The following is a 12,275-nucleotide window of genomic DNA, read 5'->3' on the forward strand; positions in this document are numbered from 1 at the left end:
GATAGAGATGTGTCTCAGATCTCCCTGCCAAAAAGCCAAGAAGAAAGCTCTCTGAGAGAAAAGAGAGACAGGGACGCCAAAAGATGCAAGCCAGGCTCCACTCAGACAGATCAATTCAGAGAACAAAAGAAAAGTAACGTAGAGTAGAATGAACATGGTCAGCGAAGACCGGCGGTCAGTCAGACGAGAGGCTGAGAGAGACGGACGGAATGAGAGCTCTCTACATCTACCTCCTTCCCGTGGCTTATCGGTGGTGGAATTTGGAGTGGAGCTGGAGGAGTCTCGAGGGACCTCACCCATGCTCACAGATTAGCCGCTAAACTGCACGTAATTGTGTTCCCCCTACGTCTCTCCAAGAGCTATTAGTTTCCCATACCCTGTCTTTTTTCCCAACATTCCTGCCTTTGTCGTTAGTGCTACTGATGGGGCGGAGAGATAATGTCTCGGATTCTTTTTCTGGCTAAAAAAAAAAATCAGCACAGAAATTAAATCTTTTTTATTTTTCTTGACTTCAGTTTTCCCCATAAAGGCCTCTTTGAGGTCACAAGGGCACTTTATTCCAAATACTCGTTTATTTTGCAGGATGTCTATGAGCATCGCTGTGGAGTGTGTTCTGTCAATATGTGTCTTGATAATGATAAAACAGAATATGTGGTGTAGACATCATCAGTGCAAGCATTTCATGGGCTTCGCTTTCAAAACATTGAGTCAAAGAATAATGAAACTCATCCGCCTTGGCCTGATCTGGGCAGTGCATGGAGTATATCAGAGTTATCAATGAGTTTCATTTGAGGATGATGATAGCTAATGCATTAGACCTTAGAGTTTCCTTGCCTTTCCATGACTCTGGGGTTATCTGTGGACTTGGCTTTATTGTCAGGATAGCAGCAAGGATAAAACAGCCACGCTTTTAGTCATTTAATCCCAGTTACTCCAAAGACAGATATTCAGTCTTATGCATTAGCTTTAATGTTGTTAGTTCAGTTCATTTTAGTGACGCGTTTCAAAATGAAGATCACTTAGACCAACGCGGCAGACAGCGCACCCTGTGTGTTTTCTTTATTTTACAAAAGCACAAAGTTTTGTTGTTATTATGCGTGTATACAAATAAAAGTAGACCCTTTACAGATTCGATTGATATATTGCTCTGATCTGTACGATCAAAACTGACAGAGTAATTTAAGTTATTTTAGGGGCTTTCAAAAAAATTTCAACAAAACGCGCCGGCGCATTTGTCGACCCCAGAGGGTTAAAGATTTATTGTTCACATAATTTTCAAGGGTTCAAGGTTTTTATATTAATCTTAAATATTTGTTCTGAAACCCTTGTTTCAGATTGTTTTTTATGCTCGATGATATTAATGTTACTACCAAAATTGCATGTTCATTTTAATGTTACGCATTTGATATCTATAAAGAAATATGTGGACACCTACGCTAGACTTAAAATCGTACACATTTCATTACTGTATCGATGTATTTGATGTGCAACCAAGTGGCGTTTGCAAACGAATGCTTCTAGAATTGACTTTTTTTTTTAAAGCAGCTATATTTTAGTGATGTTTTTGTGGATGTATGAAGTCAGTTCACACAGGTGTCCTATAGAATAACCACAGGTGCAGTTCATCACATTAACTATGGACATGTTCCACTAACATTACACAACCAGAAAGTGCCAAACTATTTTTGTTTTCATTTTGAACAGTATATCTATTGTTTTACTATTTAAAACCTATTTTTTGTGAAATGTCTTGATGGAAAATTGTGCTTTCTTTTTAAAGTAAATGACACTTGATTTTTTTTTTGTCATCTAATTTAACAACATTCAGACATTTTTAAATGTGGCTCAAGTGTGCAAACACATTTCGAGGTCTAATTCTGGAGACTGAGCATTTTATAATTAAAAAATGACCTTATAATTATTATTGTTGAGCAACTGTGTGATGCCGTCCCCACAGATGAGCAGATGTACCGCTGTGAACACTGTGATGAGCTCTTCACATCAAAGCTGGAGTTACGGCGGCATCAGAAATACTCCTGCAGTTGCAGCAACTCGATGTTTGACTCACTAAGCGAAGACTTCAAACAGGAGCGCGAAGACAGCGATGAGCCGGTGCACGAGTGCAAAGACTGTGAAAAGATCTTCCCTAGCGAGTACAGGTCTGTACGCTCCACCACACTGAGCAAGTTCTAATTACCCGCCAAGCTGTTATAATCATAGAACAAAAAAGTTCAGTTTTGTTCTAATACCATGCTTTTTCATATTTATTTGCATACATTCTGAACTGGTTTTGCTGTAAGACCCAGATTTTACCTTGTACCAGAGACCCAACACAGAACCAAAATTGTTTATTGCACATGTGTATGTTAAATGTGTGTGATAAACATGTGCATGATTAATATGTTTATCTTACAAAAATAAACAAAAATGCCCTTCAACATTCATCAAACATTGAAATTTACTAAAATTACAATGAGCCACATAGGTAAACATTACGAAAAAATTATTAACGTGACACAGACTGCAAACGAAAAGGTCGCCACAAACCATATTTGGCATCTGCCTAATTTGACTACCAAGTGACAGATGATTTTGGTGTCAAAAGAAAAAAAAAATCTAATCTAAGAAGTGTTTTACCCTTTTAAAAGATAAGCCTGTTTATTTTGCTATTCTAAATGCACATGGCAATATGATTAGTTATATTATTTGCATTTAGCATTGTTCTTCCCTTGACACAACAGACCAGTTTAGAAGCACCGGCCTACATGGTGGTCACACAGAAAATATTTATGGTGTTCTTATGTATTCTTAGTCTCGGGCAGCACATGATCGTACACACAGACGAGAGAGAGTATAAGTGTGACCTGTGCCCCAAAGCTTTCAACTGGAAATCCAACCTCATTCGCCATCAGATGTCACATGACAGTGGCAAGCGCTTTGAGTGTGAAAACTGTGATAAGGTAGGTTATGGTGACTTACTGCAACCACTTATATTTTTAAAAGCGTTAATTAGATTTTATGTGGGAAGTTGAAACATAACGTGCCCCTGGACTAATATTTAGCTGAGGTAAATGTAATACCTTTTACATTCAGGAGTTTGTTTTAAAATGTCATGCAGTGTGACAAATGAATTTTTAAAAAGAACAAACAGTGTCTTGATTAAAGTGAGATCATGAAAACTGCAGAATAAATATTTTAAGAACTAGCCAAATTTTGCTTAAAAATACTTTTTGATTGATGTCACACCACAGGACATGTCAACATTCCAAAAAATGTTCGTCAACTACCCATGATTACTGCAGATTTAAATATATTATAATGCTAACAGTTCAATCAGTTTTCAATCAATTTCATTTCCAAGTAATTGCTCTTACACCATGTTATGTTTACACCTGACACTAAACTGGCATATTTCTGTGGGTTCTTCAGGTGTTCACAGACCCCAGCAACCTCCAGCGCCACATCCGCTCTCAGCACATCGGTGCCCGAGCCCACACCTGCCCTGAGTGTGGCAAGACCTTTGCCACCTCCTCGGGCCTCAAGCAGCACAAGCACATACACAGCAGTGTCAAGCCTTTCATCTGTAAGTCTGAGCAGTCTTGTCTAAGCCTCAGATACAATTACCAGTGTCCAAAGACCTCCCGGCTAGCTCCACCCCAAGATTGTGACAGCTGTTGTTTTATAGGTCAGAGAAACTAAATGAAATTCTAGAGCCATTCTTTGTTTTGTTCTACATTTGTTGCGTTTTTCTTTAGTGCTTTCTTTTTTTTTTGCTCTTTTAATTACTCCATTTTACCCTTCTTCTGTTTTTTGTAACTGCATTTTCTTTTGAGGGCCCATTAGGCTTGTATATGGCCAAGGCAGAGGCATATTTAATGTTTAGAGGTAAATGTCTCTGCTGTGTCTTAGCTGCCCTCTTACCAACACTGAGAAAACACCATTTTCTTTTTGCTTGGCTTCACAATGTTCTGTGTGTTACCGTCCAATGTCCAAATGCATGTATGCTGTACCAGTGTACATGTATTTGTATGTATACAAAATTAGTTGAAATAGCTCTACTATTAATGAAGAATCTCATCGAGTTATTAATATGCTAATGGATCATATTTGTATCATATAACATAAGCGTTTTTATCTCACCTTCAAAACAGAGTAGAATTCAATGTAGAGCAGTAGCCAACTCCTAGAGGTCTACCTTCCTGCAGACTTCAGTTTCAGCCCTTCTCCAGCACACCTGCCTGTAATTTTCAAGTAATCCAAACACCTTGATTAGCTGCTTCACTTGTGTTTGATTAGAGTTGGCGCTAAACTCTGGAGGAAGGTAGCCCTCTTGGAGCAGGGTTGGCTACCCCTTGTGTAGACAGTGCCATGTTTGTTGAACATAATAAACAGCATGCACAGTTTATTGGTTGATCTAATCAGCTGCCGGATTATCACTGCTATTGAATGAACACCAAATGAAAACAGTATGCTAATAGAATTAACCAGTCATGTGTGTTCTCCCAGGTGAGGTGTGTCACAAATCGTATACCCAGTTCTCTAACCTGTGCCGTCACAAACGGATGCATGCAGACTGCCGCACCCAGATCAAGTGTAAAGACTGTGGGCAAATGTTCAGCACTACCTCCTCCCTCAACAAGCATCGGCGCTTTTGCGAGGGCAAAAACCATTATAATCCCGGAGGCATATTCACAACGGGCATACCAATGACATCCAGTCCCATTTTAGGCAAGTCCAAGTCTCATCATGGCGTGAACCATAGTGGACTTGGCTTCGGTGATTACTTTCCATCCAGGCTGCTGCATCATGCAGGTTTGCCCTTTTCCCCAGCACCCTCTGCATTCCCAGCCCTTTCCCATGGCTTCCCAGGGATTTTCCCCCCATCACTATATCCTAGACCGCCATTGTTACCTCCTAGTCCACTGCTCAAGAGCCCAATTAGTAACAGTCAAGATGGGAAGCTGCCTCCTCTTGATGCTCCTACTCTTTCTGCGGTCGCATCCATGAACAACAGCAATGGCAATGTAGGAAGCGGTCTCAGCAGCCAGTCAGAGGACAATCGAGAGTCCAAACTGGACTTGTTGTTCCACGACAACAAGAATAAAGTGAAGATGAACGACATGTCTGATGGTAGTGACTTGGAAGATGTGAACACATCTAGCGGCACAGATCTAGACACCACCACTGGCACAGTGTCTGGCTCAGATCTAGAAAGTGAGGCAGAGAGTGAACGGGAGAAGAGCAGGAGGAAACCAGTGCAGGAGAGCAAGCAGGACGAAGTGAGCAGCAGTTTAGTATCTGTCTCCAGTTCAGGGAACCTCCCTTGCGAGCGTCCTTTCCTCTCCTCCCACCATTCCTTTTTCCCACCGCCAGAAGAGCAAGCACTTCCACCCTCCGGGGCCACCACTGACTCCATTAAAGCCATTGCCTCCATTGCAGAAAAGTATTTTGGCTCAGGCTTCATGGGCTTGCAGGAGAAGAAAATGGGCTCCTTAAACTACCATCCCATGTTCCCTTTCCAGTTTCTGCCCAACTTCCCACATTCCTTGTACCCATTCACAGACAGAGCACTCAATCCTGGCATGTTCTTCAAACCTGAGCCTAAATCCCCTCGTGAGCACATACAGAAATTACCTACAGCCACTGGTGCGGATTCACCCTTTGACCTAACCACCAAACCCAAGGAGGTCAAACCTCTTCCTCCACCCCCCAGCAAGCCAGCCTTGCCATCCAATACCCCCTTGGCCCCTGGTGAGGAACAACCTCTGGACCTCAGCATTGGCAGTCGAAGCCGAGCCAACCAGAACGGTGGCACACACGATCAGCGCAAGAATCACGTCTATGGCACAAACTGCAAAGCAGCTAAAGATGAACACTTAGCACTAACTCAGTCCCAGAACTTGCACCAGCCCCAGATGCCTCAGCCGCAAGCATCCCTTCCACAGCCACCTCCTCCCCAGCAGCAGCCGTCATTCCACTATGCCAAGCCCTCGCCATTCTTCATGGACCCCATCTACAGGTATTTTAACCCGAGTAGGTCTTATTGTAAGGCCCAACACAAAGACAAATCAAAGCAGTAGCTGGTGATATGTTGAAATTAGACAAGTTATTGAAAAAGTATTGGTACCCAGTAGGTTTTCAACCAAACTTCATTCGTACGTAACCCTTGGTGCTGTTGTCCAGCAGGGTGGAGAAGAGGAAGCTAATAGACCCAGTAGGAGCTCTAAAGGAGAAGTACTTGAGGCCAGCACCACTACTTTTCCATCCTCAGGTATTCTTTACATTAATTTGCCTTACCTCCTCTTGTACATTGGTAAAGATTCTGCTCATCTTTGCATTCAAGTACAGCTGAGCATGGCGAGACACTGAAAACACATTCCTCCACCTCTGGTCTGTTTTGGTTCAAGGGGAGCCTTGTTGTTTTAAAATGTTCTGACATCTGATGGTATTTATTTTCATTAGATTATTTTCATCATGAAGATAATCTCAAAAGAGGTATTGCCTGTTTTGTGTCATGCTGTGCATTCAAAATTCGTTATCTTTTGCTTAGAAAAATAACCCCCATTGTTTGTGTTAGTATTTTAAACCTTTCCCACCTTTGAACAGTGACAACAATAATGAAAATATTATTAATAATGGCCTTTTGAATTGAAACAAATTATGCCACATACTTGCGGAGTAACCATTGTCTCTGGGAAGTTCTCTATTGAGTCCCACCGCTAATAACTTCCTAGCATTTCTTTCTTGCTCTGGCTGCCTAGATAATGTCTGCATGTCGATCAGGGACTTCCTGTGTTTGTGTGTAATAGAATGGCCTCTCTTGTTGGGAACTGTCTTATCTGAGCTGTAAATCTGGCCTCCATCAATGCTGACCTACCTCCCCCCAAATCTAAACCTTCTCTCGCTCTTTCCTTTTCTCTTTTCAGTAACCCCCTATTTAATCAAATGTCTCTATTTTGACTTCTACAAGTGGTATAAAGGTCTATCTATCTATCTATCTATCTATCTGTCTATCTGTCTGTCTGTCTCTGTCTGTCTGTCTGTCTATCGATCCATCTTAAGTGGTATCTTATTGCATAATATTTTTTTAAGTATATTATGTTGACTATATATTTGTCTTAAAGCAAATGAAGATCAAATATGCGATTATAATTTTTAAAAGGTATACGCATGAATATCACCATCACCTGTTAATATTCTAAACTAAAACACTAAGGCCCAGTTTCATAGACAGGGCTTAGCCTAAACCAGGATTAGGCCATAGTTCAATTAGGACATTTAAGTAATTTTTATAAACATGCCTTAGAAAAAAGCATTACTGGTGTGCATCTTAAGACAAAACAAAGGCACATGTGACATGTTTTAAGATCAGTCAGTGCAAGTTTCTTTCAGTTGAAACAGCTCAGATTTACATTTTAGTCTAGGACTAGGCTTAAGCCTTGTCTGTGAAACCGGGGGTGAGAGAATCAAGGTGACACCGAGAAATGGGTAAATAAATTAAAACACACTGTCTGTCTCTGTGTTTATCCATATTCCAAAAGTAGGAAGGATGTAAGCTGTTTTTGGCCATAGAGCCGCATAGCAACCCCTGTGTTCTGCAGCAGGGGAAGTACTATCAGCGAGGGGTATCTTGAACTGCATTGTACGGTTACCGCTCATGGAGGTGAATGGCTCATTCAGACGCTTCTCTCAGAGATTTGTTGGGAACAAAGTAGGAGCCAGGGGCTCCCATGGGGCTGCTCGAGTGGCTGCCAACGTGCCATAGGTTAGGGAGGTCACTCTTGAACAGCACAATCAAGACTCGACCTTCTGATATATAACTTCCTCCAGCTTTCCATCCTGTCTGGTTATGATGCAAACTCCCAGGCTCTCTGTCAGAGTTCCTCACCACTGCTGTTATTTTGTTCTTCATGCATCTGCCCTAAACAAATACAAATACAAAAAAAAGTTTCTTAGTCCCAGATGGCTCCTAAAATCAATTCAAGAGAAGTTTCTGATTAAATGAGGCCCTGAGCTGTGCATCAAACACAGAGTATTCCTCTCTGAACTCGCCTCGTGTTCTCTCCTCAGGTGTCTGCGATGGAAAACATGACTGAGAAGTTGGAAAGCTTTAGCGCTCTGAAACTGGATGCTCCCAATTCCCTCCAGCACTCCTCACACCACCTTTTTAACTTCCGCTCCCCGCCTCCTTCTCTCTCCGATGCTATCTTACGCAAAGGCAAGGAGCGATACACCTGCAGGTGAGCACCACTCATGAAACGAGAGTAAACACATCCTTACTCTGCAGCTTTACTTAAAGCATTTCTACCATATCATCATATTTAGAGGTATACACCAACACACTTAACACACCTAATAGAGAAATAAAGTATATAGAAATACATTTACCGATAATCTGCTTTTGTTTTAATATTCATCCAAAATTTACATTGAATATTCCCAGCCAATGAGTTACAACCCTCTGAATACGGGAGTTGTAACAATGCTGGACGACTGTATCAAAGTCTAGTTTTCATCCTTTGCAGGTACTGTGGGAAAATCTTTCCCAGGTCAGCTAATCTTACAAGGCACTTACGAACACACACAGGAGAACAACCCTACAGGTAAGCCACTCTTAGACCTACACTCTTTCTCACACACACAAATGCAGTATTGAAATTCTGAAGCTTTGTGCCTCCTGTGTGCAGGAGACTTACCTCACAATGTATTCCAGTAGTTTGACATTGGCATGTTGCTAAGCTAAAGAAACAATACTTTAAAATGCATAAAAGTGCATAGCAAATAATTTGCTAATTATTATGCTGCCTACATTTGGAACAACCCTTGTATTGGAGATGTGTCTATGATGTAATCAGCTAATTAGGTTTTGGAACAGAACTTTACTTTTTCTACCACATGCACATACATTCATGTAACTTTACATGGCTTTTGGTGTGAGGCCACATAGTCATCCAACACAAACAATATAGCCTAAATCCAACCATTACCAATTACTCCAAAGTTTCATTCCCACTTTTTACTTTTCAAAACATGAGCAACACATTTCACTCATGCTTGACGTTCCCAGACTGATATACAAGTAGATGCAAAATCACACAAGGACAGTTTTTAAGTTACGTGATCAGCACATTAGATATGTTCTTGCGAATTACGTTGCAATAAAAGCATTGCTCATTCTGAGAAATATAACATAGAAACAATGAAAGACATGAGACATTAGAGGCAGTGCGATCAAAAAAGAAAGAAGATTGATTCTGTCTACGCAGATGTTGTGGAGGTAGAGCAAGCTCTGGACAATGTTGGCTGGTAATAGCACCCTGGAGACATCCATGCTCTGTTTATAGAACGGCTTAATTATCATTGATTTGGCTTCTAACCAGCTGTGGAAAGTCCTCTATGAGGGTGATGAGGGTACTTTGGAATCGGGGGGCTTTCACATTTTTAAGTGATATTTTGACCCAGGCATGACTAAGATGTAAGACCTTTACTGCCAAAGGCTTCTTAACAGTCCACTTTCTGAACAAATATAAGTGAAAACAGTCATTTACGAGGGAAAATCTCTTAATCGTGGTGCTTCCAATGGCAAACATCACTTTTACTATTCCTCAGAGTTAGGGATTTCAACAAACCCTTGACCATAAGTAATAAATGTGACATGCAACAGACATGAATTTTACCTCACATTTTGCCGCGTGTTGAGATGATATTACACATTTATGATTTTTGCTTAGCAGATTATAAAATGAGACTAAGCAAGCAACCACATAGCAACTACCCAGAACCTGCAATGCCATACTATAGCAGCTACAGTTTAAAACACATAAAAAAAACACCCTAAAAACATAGCAATGTGAACACTCTAGCATCACCTTTTCTTCAGAAAATGTAAAAATGTAGTTTATTTTCTTTAACTTTATTGCATTCTACTGAGAAAAAAAAAAAATTGGTAGTTCTGTAACATCTAGCAGTTTCACACACGTTTTTCTAAGCGTACAAAAAGGGTCAGGCGGAATCAAACCCCTCTTTGAGTTCTACAAATCTACCATAGAGCCCTGTGAACACACTCGACGAGATAGAGAGCCTCCCGTGGGACACGAGTGCTACATGCCTGGCTCCTTCACAACAATCCCCTGATTAGCTCATTTAGAAACAATTTACCCTAACAAATAGCAGACATCATCAGCATCTCCCCATCTTACTTTCAGCAAAAAAAAGGCAAAGTCAGGTCAATATCAGAGCGGGCCGGCTTCAGGCTTCATTGTAGTAGGTTATTTGCCTGCTGTAGATGCTATCAATGCTATGCAGCGAAATTGGCCCACTACGTCTGACCATTGAAAGACCCCATTCGGATTGTAACGCTTCATGTACAGTCTTTGTAACAGAGGAAAAAAAGAACTGAGATGATGAAGTAATTTAAAGTCCCTCTGGACCAAGTAATGAAAATAAACAAAATGGGAGGTAGAAAAGACTGACTTAAAAAAAAAAAACGAAACGTTGTCTTGGCGTTGTACCATTCTCTATGAACCGTGATGTGCCAAGTCTGGAAAATCGGGCTGTGCAGAAGCGCACACACATTTGCTCGCAAAATAAACTGGAACATAAAAAGAGGCCTGCATCTTGATCCTGAGCACTTGATGACGAGCGATTTTCCCAAAGCAATTAGCCCTGAAAGTCAACTTTGCAGCGACCGAGGGAGTCTAAGCTACGCCGGCCACACAACAAAGAAGGCACTGTCCGGCGAACTCCTGACACTGCCTCGCTGCGATTGTTTGTTTATCAGCACATTAAATTGATGTTCTCCTGCCTATTCTGGCTGATCTGACATTGCACACAAGTGAGCTACAGAGAGCCAAACCGTGACTGTTGAGACAAGCTAGCACGCAGAGGACATCACATATCACATATGTATATATCAAAATAAGGAAAATGTACTTCACTTCATCATCTATCATGTTTACAATTTCATTGGCTGGCATGAAGGAAAAACTTAATGGCAACACAATGAGCCATAAAAGGACATAAGGGAGTATTTGTTTTCATGCGGAAATGAAATTAGAGCTTCTGTGAGATATCTTACACTGCTCAACATGCCTTCAAAGCTGTTTGCATTACCTTTGTCAGCCTCTTGGTGGGGTCATTGTCAGCAAACATTGTGACAATACAACACGGGATTCATTAGAGTTATACTAAAATGTGGATCATGTCCAATTTTTCAGAATGTTGAATGCATGCATACAAGCCCCAAACTGGTGTCAGTGTGCATGCTGATGTATCCTACAGCGTTTGATTATTGTTTCACCCCAACAGAAACCTCATATAAAATCCATGATTTTCTGTTTTTCTTCTTCATAGATGTAAATACTGTGACCGTTCATTCAGCATCTCCTCCAACCTCCAGCGACATGTTCGTAACATTCATAACAAGGAAAAGCCGTTCAAGTGCCACCTTTGCAATCGCTGCTTTGGTCAACAGACCAATCTGGACCGCCACTTAAAGAAACATGAACATGAGAATATTCCAGGTAAAATCAACTTGCTTTTATTTTAAATAATTTCTAAAAAAAAATAATAATAATAAATAAAAATTCCAATTGCAACTCAAATCTGTGATGTTGGTAGAAATGTATTTTTTTTAACAGTTTAGGTAAATAATATATTTTAAAGATTACCTGAATTTATATTACTGTATTATTTAAATAATGTTTTTCATATTTTTTGGGAAGTAATCAGTGCTAAAAAAATTTAACCAAAATAAATAAATGTGCAGATGATAATAAATATAAAATATAAGAAAATAAATGCTAACAGTATCTGGCAAGAACGCATGCAACTGTCGTTTATAAGGTTTGTTTAGGTATGTTTATTTATCTTATTCGTATGTATTAATGTATTTATTTTTCTACTTATTTGTTGTAGTGAGTCAGCAGTCTGGGATCCTCTCAAATTTAGGAACAAATATTTCCTCACCGAACTCTGAGTCTGACAATCATGCACTTTTGGATGAGAAGGAGGACTCGTATTTCTCAGAGATTAGGAACTTCATCTCCAATAGTGAGCTGAACCAGGCCTGTAGCTCCTCGGAGAAAAGGTAGGAGCTCGCACACACGCACAAACACACACATGCACAGAATATATTTTGAAGCTATGGCAACAACCTCATAACCTGTCCAGTCAGACAAGCTGGCTCCTGAAGTTACAGTCTGCCCTCTAGTGGAGGACTGTGGTACTGCTGGACTCCAACCAGCCTTGTGTGTGTGTGTGTGTGCGTGTGTGTG

The 12,275-nt window shown here is 40.6% G+C and overlaps 1 protein-coding gene across 1 annotated transcript in view; it reads left to right on the forward strand.

The window, feature by feature from the left end:
* The first annotated feature begins 1,961 nt into the window (after window positions 1–1,961).
* The window catches only part of LOC107710791 (PR domain zinc finger protein 16-like), a 19,805-nt gene continuing 9,491 nt past the window's right edge, over window positions 1,962–12,275 (forward strand). The window contains exons 1-9 of the mRNA XM_016515642.1: window positions 1,962–2,159; window positions 2,813–2,960; window positions 3,430–3,583; window positions 4,507–6,019; window positions 6,187–6,271; window positions 8,071–8,240; window positions 8,526–8,603; window positions 11,353–11,522; window positions 11,917–12,088. Of these exons, the coding sequence (XP_016371128.1) occupies window positions 1,966–2,159; window positions 2,813–2,960; window positions 3,430–3,583; window positions 4,507–6,019; window positions 6,187–6,271; window positions 8,071–8,240; window positions 8,526–8,603; window positions 11,353–11,522; window positions 11,917–12,088 (2,684 nt within the window). The 5' untranslated portion in view covers window positions 1,962–1,965. The remainder of the gene's footprint in view (window positions 2,160–2,812; window positions 2,961–3,429; window positions 3,584–4,506; window positions 6,020–6,186; window positions 6,272–8,070; window positions 8,241–8,525; window positions 8,604–11,352; window positions 11,523–11,916; window positions 12,089–12,275) is intronic.

The sequence above is a fragment of the Sinocyclocheilus rhinocerous genome, unplaced genomic scaffold, assembly GCF_001515625.1.
Source record: "Sinocyclocheilus rhinocerous isolate Xijiao unplaced genomic scaffold, SAMN03320098_v1.1 scaffold1048, whole genome shotgun sequence".
Lineage (NCBI taxonomy): Eukaryota > Metazoa > Chordata > Actinopteri > Cypriniformes > Cyprinidae > Sinocyclocheilus > Sinocyclocheilus rhinocerous.